The 15,285-nt window shown below is 42.3% G+C and overlaps 1 protein-coding gene across 1 annotated transcript in view; it reads left to right on the top strand.

The window, feature by feature from the left end:
• LOC129858428 (zinc finger protein 185-like) overlaps positions 1-10,520 on the top strand; it is a 28,490-nt gene extending 17,970 nt beyond the window's left edge. The window contains exons 15-20 of the mRNA XM_055927642.1: positions 980-1,045; positions 2,236-2,304; positions 3,922-3,996; positions 4,251-4,382; positions 9,061-9,166; positions 9,420-10,520. Of these exons, the coding sequence (XP_055783617.1) occupies positions 980-1,045; positions 2,236-2,304; positions 3,922-3,996; positions 4,251-4,382; positions 9,061-9,166; positions 9,420-9,518 (547 nt within the window). The 3' untranslated portion in view covers positions 9,519-10,520. The remainder of the gene's footprint in view (positions 1-979; positions 1,046-2,235; positions 2,305-3,921; positions 3,997-4,250; positions 4,383-9,060; positions 9,167-9,419) is intronic.
• The last annotated feature ends 4,765 nt before the right edge of the window (positions 10,521-15,285 follow it).

Here is a 15,285-nt window from a genome sequence, read left to right as displayed (position 1 = left end):
CCCTGTATTTAAGCGATATCCATCATTCCTTCAATTCTGACCAGTTTCCCAGTCCCTGCCTATGAAAAACATCCCCACAGCACGATGCTGCCACCACCATGCTTCACTGTGGGGATGGTATTCTCGGGGTGATGAGAGGTGTTGGGTTTGCGCCAGACATAGCGTTTTCCTTGATGGCCAAAAAGCTAACTTTTAGTCTCATCTGACCAGAGTACCTTCTTCCATATGTTTGGGGAGTCTCCCACATGCCTTTTGGCAAACACCAAACGTGTTGGCATATTTTTTTCTTTAAGCAATGGCTTTTTTTCTGGCCACTCTTCCGTAAAGCTCAGCTCTGTGGAGTGTACGGCTTAAAGTGGTCCTATGGACAGATACGCCAATCTCCGCTGTGGAGCTTTGCAGCTCCTTCAGGGTTATCTTTGGTCTCTTTGTTGCCTCTCTGATTAATGCCCTACTTGCCTGGTCCGTGAGTTTTGGTGGACGGCCCTCTAAAGGCAGGTTTGTTGTGGTGCCATATTCTTTCAATTTTTTAATAATGGATTTAATGGTGCTCCGTGGGATGTTCAAAGTTAAGGATATTTTTTTATACCCCAACCCTGATTTGTACTTCTCCACAACTTTGTCCCTGACCTATTTGGAGAGCTCCTTGGTCTTCATGGTGCCGCTTGCTTGGTGGTGCCCCTTGCTTAGTGGTGTTGCAGACTCTGGGGCCTTTCGGAACAGGTGTTTATATTCTGAGATCATGTGACACTTAGACACCTGACAGTTCGACCCCTAGTACTGACTCCAGGTGAGATATACTGTACCTGTCTACTGAGAGAGACCACCTGTTAGATATACTGTACTGGTCTACTGAGAGACATTGTGCTTGTAAATTCTTTGACGTTTTGGATAACACTTTTTTTTTTACACTTGTATCCACACTGCTCATGAGTCAGAGTTTTAAATGATCTGTTTAAATCTGTTTTCTGTTTTACAGTGTGAATGAAAATGTGTTGGAGGCACTTGCAGACGACGGTATCCCTATCGACACAAACAAATCAAGGTATTTTAATGTTAGTCTGTTTTCACTGTGTGCATCCTATACTAGTGTAGATTTGCAGCATCCCTACCTCTTCCAATGTAGAACTAAGCTCTGTCTCCAGATTATATATATATATATATATCTGTCTGTCTGTCTGTCTGTCTGTCTGTCTGTCTGTCTGTCTGTCTGTCTGTCTGTCTGTCTGTCTGTCTGTCTGTCTGTCTGTCTGTCTGTCTGTCTGTCTGTCTGTCTGTCTGTCTGTCTGTCTGTCTGTCTGTCTGTCTGTCTGTCTGTCTGTCTGTCTGTCTGTCTGTCTGTCTGTCTGTCTGTCTGTCTGTCTGTCTGTCTGTCTGTCTGTCTGTCTGTCTGTCTGTCTGTCTGTCTGTCTGTCTGTCTGTCTGTCTGTCTGTCTGTCTGTCTGTCTGTCTGTCTGTCTGTCTGTCTGTCTGTCTGTCTGTCTGTCTGTCTGTCTGTCTGTCTGTCTGTCTGTCTGTCTGTCTGTCTGTCTGTCTGTCTGTCTGTCTGTCTGTCTGTCTGTCTGTCTGTCTGTCTGTCTGTCTGTCTGTCTGTCTGTCTGTCTGTCTGTCTGTCTGTCTGTCTGTCTGTCTGTCTGTCTGTCTGTATCCTCCATTAGTAACACCCTCAGCCTCTGTCTATATCCTCCATTAGTAACACCCTCAGCCTCTGTCTATATCCTCCATTAGTAACACCCTCAGCCTCTGTCTATATCCTCCATTAGTAAGACCCTCAGCCTCTGTCTATATCCTCCATTAGTAACACCCTCAGCCTCTGTCTATATCCTCCATTAGTAACAGCCTCAGCCTCTGTCTATATCCTCCATTAGTAACACCCTCAGCCTCTGTCTATATCCTCCATTAGTAACACCCTCAGCCTCTGTCTATATCCTCCATTAGTAACAGCCTCTGTCTACAGTATAACCTCCATTAGTAACACCCTCAGCCTCTGTCTATATCCTCCATTAGTAACACCCTCAGCCTCTGTCTATATCCTCCATTAGTAACACCCTCAGCCCAGTGAACCAGAACACAGGCTTAGCGGTTGATGCTGTATATAGGTTATAGGTCAGATATATACCCGTTACCACTTTTCCTTTCATCTCTAGTTCACTGATCTCCTTACATAAGTACATGATGTTACTGTGTCTTCCTATGGGAGTGGTATGTATGATGTCTTAATGATGTGTGTTGTAGGTCATCTGACAGTGATTCACCATGGGATAGATGGAGTGCACCAACTGTCTATAAAGAGAAGGAGGACAGGTATGTACCTATACTATATGACAACCCCTATAGGACTATTTAGTCCTATTGACGTCTTTATACTACAACACAATGTCTTTAATCATTGACTAACATAATGTTAGAAGCATGTCAGAGAGAGAGAGAGGAAGGAGAGAGAGGGAAAAATACCAGAGAGAGTGATAATGAGAGAGAGACTGAGAATGAGAGATGGAAGAGTGAGTGAGGTAATGGTTAACTGCAGTATGACTAAAATGGGAGGAGAGGAGAGGTCGTCAGGGAAGGTAACAATATAGTGAAGAAGTTTCAGACCACACCTTTCTTAGCCAGTAGAGCAGCCAGAGAAAGCGAATCCCCAAGTTAGTAGAAGAAAAAGAAGTGACAATTTAGAAGAAGTGACAAGTTAGAAGAAGAAGAAGTGACAAGTTAGAAGAAGAAAAAGAAGAAGTGACAAGTTAGAAGAAGAAGAAGAAGAAGAGAAGAGAAGAAGAGAAAGAAGAGGGTCATAGTACATCCAGGTTAATCAGGAGAAACTGTGAGGGTCATAGTACATCCAGGTTATCCAGGAGAAACTGTGAGGGTCATGGTACATCCAGGTTATCCAGGAGAAACTGTGAGGGTCATGGTACATCCAGGTTATCCTGGAGAAACTGTGAGGGTCATAGTACATCCAGGTTATCCAGGAGAAACTGTGAGGGTCATAGTACATCCAGGTTATCCAGGAGAAACTGTGAGGGTCATAGTACATCCAGGTTATCCAGGAGAAACTGTGAGGGTCATAGTACATCCAGGTTATCCAGGAGAAACTGAGGGTCAAGGTACATACAGGTTAATCAGGAGAAACTGTGAGGGTCATAGTACATCAGGTTATCCAGGAGAAACTGTGAGGGTCATAGTACATCCAGGTTAATCAGGAGAAACTGTGAGGGTCATAGTACATACAGGTTATCCAGGAGAAACTGTGAGGGTCATGGTACATCCAGGTTATCCAGGAGAAACTGTGAGGGTCACGGTACATCCAGGTTAATCAGGAGAGACTGTGAGGGTCATAGTACATCCAGACTATCCAGGAGAAACTGTGAGGGTCATAGTACATCCAGGTTAATCAGGAGAAACTGTGAGGGTCATAGTACATCCAGGTTAATCAGGAGAAACTGTGAGGGTCATAGTACATCCAGGTTAATCAGGAGAAACTGTGAGGGTCATAGTACATCCAGGTTAATCAGGAGAAACTGTGAGGGTCATAGTACATCCAGGTTAATCAGGAGAAACTGTGAGGGTCATAGTACATCCAGGCTAATCAGGAGAAACTGTGAGGGTCATAGTACATCCAGGTTAATCAGGAGAAACTGTGAGGGTCATAGTACATCCAGACTATCCAGGAGAAACTGTGAGGGTCATAGTACATCCAGGTTAATCAGGAGAAACTGTGAGGGTCATAGTACATCCAGGTTAATCAGGAAAAACTGTGAGGGTCATAGTAGCTAGCCTGTCCTCTGTATCAATCCTCTCTGGTACTACTCATAGACATACCAGTATAGCCTGTCCTGTGTTTTTCTGTCCCATTCTATTTCTCTGCTATGTTCTATTTCACCCCATAATGACACACTGTCTGATATACAGTATTATTTCCTCTAGCTCTAGATCCTACTCCAGGACCTTGGACAGTTCTGCCAACCAGAGACCCAAGTCACCAGACACTGAGTCCAAGAAGTGAGTGAATCATGAGAAGGATGTGGGGGTATAACTTTGGAAGTACAGTTAGTTATAACCATTAGCCTAGTAGTGATGGTTACTATGTGATGGTTACTATCATGTGATGGTTACTATTTGTGATGGTTACAATAAATTAAGTCTCTCTCGACCCTCTACCCCTCCTCTCTCTTTCATTGCCTCTCTCTCTCTTGCATTCCCTCTCTCTCTTTCATTGCCTCTCTCTCTTTCATTGCCTCTCTCTCCTCCCTCAGGTGTTTTGTGTATCTGAAGGAGTACGTGGACGTTACAGATCTAACCAAGCACAACACTAGAGACAATGATCCTGACTATGTAACGTCTAGTTCTACCAGCCATTCCTACAGTAGTCCCTCCTCTTACACCAGGTAACAATACTTTGTCCAAGCCCCAGTTTGAAAACAACCCCTAGGCCCTTGTTGAAATCTGAAGGAACCCAGATAGGTGTAATCAACACGGCAGAAGGAAGCTACAAGGTTAGCTGGGTGGAGTGGGATCATCATCATCATATTCAAATCAAACTTTATTGCTTACGCATATCTGGTTCCTTCAGATTGGCAAACACCAAGTGGTATGGACACCAAGGTTATTATAGTCAACAAAAACTGAAACTAATATAAAACTATAGTTGGGAAAACGATTTAGTAAACTGAAATACATTTTTTAACGAAAAACATTTGAAAAACAAACTATCTTTGACTGCAAAAATGTAATAAAAACCATCAAATGATGTTTTGGTTTAGTGGTTTTCATCTTAACCTTGTGAAAAAATCCAATAAGGTTTTCAAGCTTTTTTTCCTAATGGGATTTCCGAGCTTCTGAATCTTGCGGGCAAAAGCTTCCAGTAGATGCCGATGTTTCAAATAGGCCTAGCTTGTGCATCACTATCACTAGCTAACAGGGATGACTCGGCCAAGCTAGAGCAGCTTGTGAAGTTGCTGGAGCCGTCCACACCGACCAACTTCAAACTGACAGCCAGTCGCTGTCTGATGTGGTGTTGTGTCTTTTCAACCTTGAGGCACACTTGCAGTCACTACTGGTGCAAAACAGTTGGCACAGGTCCTCCTGAAGTCACTGCGTGAGCACTTCGCATGCATACTGAGTCCTCTGGCAGCCAACTTCAATCCAGCCCCTGCAGCAGCTTGCCTGATGGACCCAAGAGTGTCTCTGGCACTTCGCTCAACAGAGATGAAGCCGCTGATAAGGGAAGCAGAGTCTTTTGTACTTCAGCAAATCAGAGAGTACAGCCGTGGAGCAGCACGACCCCAGTAAGATCCCAGCAAAATGAATTCAGCAAGCATCTCGACCACAGTGCATCAGAACAATAGCTTCCTCGCATTGAAGACTGTGTCTGAGGTCACTGTCCAGCTGGAGGATCAACCTGGCAGGGCATTAAATGCCTTGTGTGAGGTGTGGAAATATCTGGAAGAGGTAAAGGAGGGCATGTTTACAGAGGCAAGGGTGTTTGTTTATCCAAAGCTGTGCCCTGTGGGACTGGATCTGGTTTCTGCCCCTGCATCCCAAGCTTTCTAAACCAAAACATCTTGTTTGGTTGAAAAGAAGAAAAAAATAAAACACCCACGCAATCAGGCTGGCTGTGAACTGATACACACACACAGGCTGGCTGTGAACTGATACACACACACAGGCTGGCTGTGAACTGATACACACACACAGGCTGGCTGTAAACTGATACACACACACAGGCTGGCTGTGAACTGATACACACACACAGGCTGGCTGTAAACTGATACACACACACAGGCTGGCTGTAAACTGATACACACACACAGGCTGGCTGTAAACTGATACACACACACAGGCTGGCTGTGAACTGATACACACACACAGGCTGGCTGTGAACTGATACACACACACAGGCTGGCTGTGAACTGATACACACACACAGGCTGGCTGTGAACTGATACACACACACAGGCTGGCTGTGAACTGATACACACACACAGGCTGGCTGTGAACTGATACACACACACAGGCTGGCTGTGAACTGATACACACACACAGGCTGGCTGTGAACTGATACACACACACAGGCTGGCTGTGAACTGATACACACACAGGCTGGCTGTGAACTGATACACACACACAGGCTGGCTGTGAACTGATACACACACACAGGCTGGCTGTGAACTGATACACACACACAGGCTGGCTGTGAACTGATACACACACACAGGCTGGCTGTGAACTGATACACACACACAGGCTGGCTGTGAACTGATACACACACACACAGGCTGGCTGTGAACTGATACACACACACAGGCTGGCTGTGAACTGATACACACACAGGCTGGCTGTGAACTGATACACACACAGGCTGGCTGTGAACTGATACACACACACAGGCTGGCTGTGAACTGATACACACACACAGGCTGGCTGTGAACTGATACACACACACACAGGCTGGCTGTGAACTGATACACACACACACAGGCTGGCTGTGAACTGATACACACACACACAGGCTGGCTGTGAACTGATACACACACACAGGCTGGCTGTGAACTGATACACACACACACAGGCTGGCTGTGAACTGATACACACACACAGGCTGGCTGTGAGCGTATAGATTTGTGAAGAAGTGTTGTATTGCTTATGTTTTTGCTGCTGTTGCTTGCAGCTGTTTGTATTAAACCTATTGGAAGGGGTTAGTCAGTGATACATGATATATTACATCATGTCAAATGTGCCAAGATTTAATTAGTTGTTTTTTCCTCTCTCACTTACTGTCAGATAAATATCAAGGTACTTGATTTTCTTACATCTACTACTAAAGTTAAAAAGCATTGGATTGGTGTAAACATTGGCAAGAGCCTTTCCTTCCACCATATTTTTTGCGCCAGTCTAGCCGTTTGTCCTTTAAATCCAAGTCACATTAGGATTGTTTTAATATTTAAACCTAACCAATCCTATGTCCTGGCCGTGGAGTTGTATGGAGTCCTGTGGTGGCCAAAAGCCAGTGTTAGCATGGGCTGCGCCATTGAGTATTTTCTAAATGTTGATTTAGTCAACTGGGCGGGACTTCCAACTTCATTAGTTGATCCCTCCTGATGACCCGGTTGGCATGACCTGATGACCCGGTTGGCATGACCTGATGACCCGGTTGGCATGACCTGATGACCCGGTTGGCATGACCTGATGACCCGGTTGGCATGACCTGATGACCCGGTTGGAGTCGTGACAGCCGGGTCATCAGGCGGGATCAGCAAATTAATTTTACTTTTTGAACTAGAAAATGGACTATTTCAAGATGGAGATGGCCTCAATTGTGCTGCCCATGCCCTCGCAGACACCATCATGACAGAGATACAGAGATGTTATGTCTATCTAAGTCTATGGTCCTGGCCCATCATCTTATGTATTACTGCCCCCAGTGGCAGGAAGTGACACATACATGGCTCCTAGCCTCCCACTAAAACCCCGGCCGGCCTGCTCATTAGGCAGGATTAGGCGGCCGCCTGTTGAGGCAGACTGACAAGGGCGGCATTTTCTCAGCTAAACTGACCAAGATGCACCTCCAACAACACATAAAACCAAACATAAGTATACCCAATGACAATTTCTCTCAACCAGTGGCATATGGGCTTTTTAGGTGAGCGCTGATGCCGCCCTGTTATAAACAGTGCCCACTTTGTCAAAGGCAGGAGCGCAACATTTATCTTGTTCATTCCCGGCTCGTTTCTCCAGGGTGCTGCTGGAGAGATGCATCGCTGCGGTTCTCCCCCAACATTACGTCAAAATAAATGAACATAAATCATGTAGCAGATATAGGATATGATAGAATAAGTATGTGGCCTTTTCTGTAGCCTACAGGCTGGAGATAAAATGGATGACGAATGTAATGAGACACTTTTTACATCATGCAGGTTTCTCCGATCGAAATGAATAGCCTAACCTAAATAGCGCCCAATCAAATAAACAAATGCGATGTCATGTTAACAAACAACATATTCTAAAAACAGGACAGGTCAAAGTAAAATGGACAATATGGAATGGGACAGTCAACTGTTGTCTAGGAGTTTCACTTAATTGTCATGATCAGTGGTTTCAAGTTTGTATCTATACATTTTTGACAAGCTGATCATAGACAAAAATAAAATACTTCTGCATTTCCTGCTGTGTAAACACATTGCAAATAGGCTCACGATAACTCCTGATAAAGTTGAGTATCTGATATTCAGAGCTTAAATAGCCAAATTGATAAGTCACAGGAATCAGGACTAATAAAGCCAATGTTTTACAAATGGTGGGCCTACTACATAGGTAGGCCCACCATTCATAAATGGGCATTCATAAAATTCAGTTTCAGGCAACACTGTAGGCTATACCTCAGTAAGCACGAGCTGACCAATGCCTTTTGAAAATATTTTTTGGGGCATTGGTTTTTTGTCCGGTCCAGACAAAATCTGAACCAATCATAGACGTCTATTTTTGGTTCAGATTTTGTCCGGTCTGGACCAGCCGTTATCTGGCCCAAACATAGACATCTATAAATTACATCTTTTCAACTTTCATTCAGAACCAAAAATGAGCCTGATTTCAACATCAGGAAAATACATATTTTAAATATCCAGAAAAGAAGTATTCAACTTTCATGCAGAACCGAAAATGAACTTGATTTCAACGTCCGGAAAATACGTATTTTACACGTCTTTCAACGTCATTGTGCTTACTGGGTGTGTTCTAGTTTTGCGGGGGCTGCATTCTTTGGTCTCCTAGAGCAGCAGAACGACAAGGACTGGCCCTGACTAAAACGAAATAATATAGCATTTTTTTTATCAAACTGAAACTAAATAAAGACGAGTAAATCAAGTCTGAACACTAACTGAAACTAAACCGGATGTTCTATTTAAAAAAAAAATACAAATAGAAATAAAAACAAATATTAAATCACAAAACTATAATAACCTTGATCAACACACATACCATTTTGTCATGCCTTGGCTGGAAACTTGTAGATACAGGCTTTGATCGATTAGAGCTGTGTCCCATGCTCAACACCTCTCCCCCCTCTAGGTCTACCATGACGTCTGCCTGTACATACTGTGGAGAGCAGGTGGGCAACGATGCCAAGATCACCATCGAGCACCTCAACATCTCCTGCCACCCGGCATGCTTCAAGGTAACTACACCTGGTTATTAACATGTTATACTCTGGTTATAAACATGTTATACTCTGGTTACACTCATGTTATTGGTTGTACACTTTGAGCCTGTATCAGCTGTGGTGGCTGCGGTAGTGGTAAAAGTGTTTGTTTCAGTGGTATAGCAGCTGTGTTGCCAGCAGGTTAGTTATTGAAGACTAGAAGTAAGCTGAAGCCTTCATATAGTCTTGGCTGTGTTACATTAACAATATGCTGTTGTTGTTGTTGCAGTGTGGTGTTTGCAGTAAGCCAATGGGAGACTTTCTGTCCAACATGTTCCTGCACAAAGGGAAAGTCCACTGTGAGAGCTGCTATGCCAACGTCTTGTAGGATGCTTCCTTTCCTTGTCTCCTCATCTCTTTTCCTTCATGGCCACTGAGAGGTGACAAGACTGGATGGCTGATATAACTGCTCTTTCCCATCAAGACCTGTCGTCTGCTAACAGACAGGGACACTGCACCTTGGGTTTGACATGAATTTCCATGTGTGAGATTTTGTTTTCATACCTTTGTATGGATCCTACTGAATTGCATGAGGTTAACACTGGAACTCTATGGCAGTTATTTTATGGTTTAAAGAGAATAATATGATAAAATTACTGATATTGTCTTCCGTCCATTTGAATGACCACTTTTTTTGTCTTTTTTTCTCCTTAAAGGCCCAGTGCAGTCAAAAAACGTGATTTCCTATGTTTTACATATACTGTATTTCCATGCTATGAGGTCGGGAATAATACTGCGAAATTGGGAAAATTATGATAATTCTCTTTAAATGTGTAAGCTCTGTTTGGAAAAAAAAAACGCCAGAAATGTCTGCTTGTTTTAGTGGGAGGAGTTTTGGCCAGCCTGGCGTCATCACCAGGTGGTATACGAATAACAACAGGTTTTCATCTTACATATCCTTCCCATTAGGCTCGTCCAGTTAGGACTCTCACTCAGGCCTACAAAAATAGTTTTTAGAGAAATTGCTCTTTGCTTAGAAGCTATTTTTGTTTCTTTTTGACAATTTTAGCGAGGTAATTAATTACCCAGAAATGGTTTGATATTGAGATAAAAGCGGCTGCATTGGACCTTTAATGTCGTAACTTTGTGAATTTATTGTGAAATATGAAGGAACTGTATGTAAAAGTCTCTAAATATTATTATGTAAGGACACGATTTAACTGGGAACTGGCTATGTAGATTAGCAGTTGGGTACAATTTCCCAATTTCAGGCTTGACTGTGCAAAGTAAATAACTCTATATTCGTTTTCAAATTTTCATTTTTAATTGTCTGATGCCTTTTCCTCACAATAAACAATAATAACAGATTCACATAAACATGATATAGAGTATAGCATATTTTTGTAAATGATTGAGTGTTGAAAATATTGTCGAAAAGAGCAGTTATGGCGACAAGTTTGAGACCTGTAGAACAATATCAAATATATTGCACAAAGTGTTTCATTGCAGAGAGGGGTAAAAAATAATGATCAACTGTTACTTGGAGATACATTAGGCCCTTGGGTGCCACAGATGCGGCTACCAAACACCTCAAGTGGATGGCATAAAAACTATACTGTATTATTATTTTTCTCCAGTTCAGTAACAGTTGATTTTCTCTAGTTCAATAACAGTTGATCTTCTCTAGTTCAGTAACAGTTTAATCTTCTCCAGTTCAATAACAGTTGATTTTCTCTAGTTCAATAACAGTTGATCTTCTCTAGTTCAGTAACAGTTGAATCTTCTCCAGTTCAATAACAGTTGATTTTCTCCAGTTCAGTAACAGTTGATTTTCTCTAGTTCAATAACAGTTGATCTTCTCTAGTTCAGTAACAGTTGAATCTTCTCCAGTTCAGTAACAGTTGATTTTCTCTAGTTCAATAACAGTTGATCTTCTCTAGTTCAATAACAGTTGAATCTTCTCCAGTTCAGTAACAGTTGATTTTCTCTAGTTCAATAACAGTTGATCTTCTCTAGTTCAGTAACAGTTGAATCTTCTCCAGTTCAGTAACAGTTGATTTTCTCTAGTTCAATAACAGTTGATCTTCTCTAGTTCAGTAACAGTTGAATCTTCTCCAGTTCAGTAACAGTTGATCTTCTCTAGTTCAGTAACAGTTGAATCTTCTCCAGTTCAGTAACAGTTGAATCTTCTCCAGTTCAGTAACAGTTGATCTTCTCTAGTTCAGTAACAGTTGAATCTTCTCCAGTTCAGTAACAGTTGAATCTTCTCCAGTTCAGTAACAGTTGATTTTCTCTAGTTCAGTAACAGTTGATCTTCTCTAGTTCAGTAACAGTTGATTTTCTCCAGTTCAGTAACAGTTGATTTTCTCTAGTTCAATAACAGTTGATCTTCTCTAGTTCAGTAACAGTTGAATCTTCTCCAGTTCAGTAACAGTTGATCTTCTCTAGTTCAGTAACAGTTGAATCTTCTCCAGTTCAGTAACAGTTGATTTTCTCTAGTTCAGTAACAGTTGATTTTCTCTAGTTCAGTAACAGTTGAATCTTCTCCAGTTCAGTAACAGTTGATCTTCTCTAGTTCAGTAACAGTTGATCTTCTCTAGTTCAGTAACAGTTCATTAACATTGTGGTAGATTCTCCAAGCATTGCTGGTCCACATCTCTCTGGTTTTCCCCACTCACTGGTTTAGGGGTGCAAGTCTCTTGACATGTCCAAATACAGTTGAAGTCTGAAGTTTACATACACTTAGGTTGGAGTCATTAAAACTCGTTTTTCAGTGACTCCACACATTTCTTGTTAACAAACTATAGTTTTGGCAAGTCGGTTAGGACATCTACTTTGTGCATGACACAAGTCATTTTTCCAACAATTGTTTACAGACAGATTGTTTCACTTATAATTAACTGTATCACAATTCCAGTGGGTCAGAAGTTTACATACACTAAGTTGACTGTGCCTTTAAACAGCTTGGAAAATTCCAGAAAATGATGTCATGGCTTTAGAAGCTTCTGGTATGCTAATTGACATAATTTGAGTCAATTGGAGGTGTGGATGTATTTCAAGGCCTAACTTCAAACGTGTTCTGTCTCCTAGAGATGAACGTACTTTGGTATGAAAAGTGCAAATCAATCCCAGAACAACAGCAAAGGACCTTGTGAAGATGCTGGAGGAAACAGGTACGAAAGTATCTATATCCACAGTTAAACAAGCCCTATATTGACGTAACCTGAAAGGCCTATCAGCAAGGAAGAAGCCACTGCTCCAAAACCGCCATAAAAAAGCCAGACACGGTTTGCAACTGCACATGGGGACAAAGATTGTACTTTTTGGAGAAATGTTTTCTGGTCTGATGAAACAAATATAGAACTGTTTGGCCATAATGACCATCGATATGTTTGGAGGATAAAGGGGGAGGTTTGCAAGCCGAAGAACACCATCCCAACCGTGAAGAACAGGGGTGGCAGCATCATGTTGTGGGGGTGCTTTGCTGCAGGAAGGACTGGTGCACCTCACAAAATAGATGGCATCATGAGGCAGGAAAATTATGTGGATACATTGAAGCAACATCTCAAGACATCAGTCAGCTTGGTCGCAAATGGGTCTTCCAAATGGACAATGACCCCAAGAAAACTTCCAGAGTTATGGCAAAATGGCTTACGCACAACAAAGTCATATTGGAGTGGCCATCACAAAGCCCTGACCTCAATCCTATAGAAAATCTGTGGGCAGACCTGAAAAAGCGTGTGCGAGCAAGGAGGCCTAAAAACTTGTTTCAGTTACACCAGCTCTGTCAGGAGGAATGGGCCAAAATTCACCCAACTTTTTGTGGGAAGCTTGTGGAAGGCTACCTGAAACGTTTGACCCAAGTTAAACAATTTAAAGGCAATGCTACCAAATACTAATTGAGTGTATGTAAACTTCTGACCCACTGGGAATGTGATGAAAGAAATAAAAGCTGAAATAAATCATTATCTCTACTATTATTCTGACATTTCACATTCTTAAAATAAAGTGGTGTTCCTAACTGACCTCAGACAGGGAATTTTTACTAGGATTAAATGTCAGGAATTGTGAAAAACTGAGTTTAAATGTATTTGGCTAAGGTGTATGTAAACTTCTGACTTCAACTGTACATGTCTTTCCTTGTCCTCTTCCTGTCAAAAGATACTGTCAATAAGGGACTTTCTCAGTTACCTCTGGCTCTCATCCTGTATGTGGTTCCTCAGCAGTTATGCTTGTCCTCCTTTGGCCCTCCTCATAGACATCTCCTGGATGTGATGCCAGAGCAGTGCAGGTTCCGACTCGTTATGTCTGATAGGAGACTCCAATCCTTCAGCCTGACCTAGGCTCTGCCTGTAGTCCTGCGGCCACATCTGGACCAAGCTGGAAAAACACACAAATAAGTCAGGCTAATAAGCACAGCAGTTTATTTGAAATGTTAGGAGAAAAAAAACACGTGTGTGTATTTTAAGACACTCACTCAATGGAGGAATACCTCTCACTGCAAACAGTACACTGTCATACAGTACTATAAGGGTCAAGCCTACAATTTACAAAAAGATAAAGCCCTTTGTTTCAGAGGCTGGTGGTGCCTACCTGTCATTGGTGTGTCGGTCCTGACGGTCTCAAAATCCTGGGCTGGGTAGAGGACATCCTCTATGAGAATTATTGGCCAGCTTAGGCTGGGGGGGTGGGCTCTTCTCTGGTGCTTTCCTATAAGCCCGTTCAGCTGCCAGTCTGGTATTCTCCTGGTCAAGAACATAGCACTCAAAGCCGTTGAGGTAGTTGGGTTTGCTCATGTCGTTCACGCCCCACTCCCTGCTCTCCAGAGCCTCCATCAGACCAACGTTGGCAACGTGGCTCGGCTACTTAAACTAAATACTTAGCGTACTCTTCATCGTTCTCATCCAGCGGCTTGGGGAACTTGGCTAGGTCCTGAGGTGATGGGAAGTCATTGATAAGGATGACAGCGCGGTGGATGGGCAACCAGTCGGCTACTGACGAGGAGCTACGGTAGACTGGTACACAGCCCTGGTGGAGAGGGCGCCATCGCTTCTCTGTCATGTAGTCCTGGAGGAAATCAAATCAAATTAAATCCAACTTTATTTAAAGTGAATTTAAAATTCATACTTTACAACAATGAAATGAAAGAGACAAAAACGATGAAATGAAATATGCTATGAAAGTAAGCAGGAAGTGACTACCCCCTCACCCTTGTAGTTTTTTACATTTTTGAAAACGTTTTTGAATGGATCTTCAAAGCTCAAATTCGTAGTGCAATAGTCTTCATCCGGTAGAAGTAAATTCATCCACAAACAAATCAAATTTTATATACACTCCCCTCCATATTTTAAATGTGACTCTATTCTCCAGTATTTTGTATTAGAGATAAAATGTTTTATATGAGGCAAGAGTACAGAATGTCACGTTTTATTTGGCATAATGATGAGGGAGAAAGTTACAGAGGAACAAAGTTCATACCCCCCAAAAAATGCTAACCTCTCACCTTTATCAATAACAGGGGAGGTTTATCACGTTTCAGGTGAGACCAAGATGCAGACAATGTTGAAGTAACAACAGTTTATTAATCCAACAGGGGAGGGCAAAAGGCAGGTCAAGGGCAGGCAGAGGTCAGTAATCCAGATAGGTTGGACAAAGGCACAGAACGGCAGGCAGGCTCAGGGCAGGCAGAAAGGTCAAAACCGGGAAAACTAGAAACCAGGCACAATCAAGCGACAGGAACAGAGGGAATCCCACTGGTAGGCTTGACAAAAGACAGGTGAACCAGATCAGGGTGTGACAAGGTTATCATTTTTTTGGGGGTATGATCTTTGCTCCTCTGTAACTTTTTCACTAATCATTATTCACAATGAATTCATGATTATCCATAATCATGGTCGCATCCACACGAATGTTATAGTGTTAAGAAACATCTTCTATTCTTAATTAAAATAAAAGTGACTCCAAAATGACACAGTACATTATTCACCATTCAATTCCTATTGTATAAGAGATTAATCAAATAATAAAACACAAAGGATGTCTAAAACAATGATAAAATCATTAATTGAAGGTCAAGCTAAAAACACGAGTTTTCAAAAACTCAAGTTTTTTATCTTGATCTTCAATTAACATTATTATATTAATGTGGATGCTAC

Source organism: Salvelinus fontinalis, chromosome 6 (genome assembly GCF_029448725.1).
Source record: "Salvelinus fontinalis isolate EN_2023a chromosome 6, ASM2944872v1, whole genome shotgun sequence".
Taxonomy (NCBI): Eukaryota; Metazoa; Chordata; class Actinopteri; order Salmoniformes; family Salmonidae; genus Salvelinus; species Salvelinus fontinalis.
Note: the sequence above shows the minus strand (reverse complement) of the source record. Positions and strands in the feature narration are given on the sequence as shown.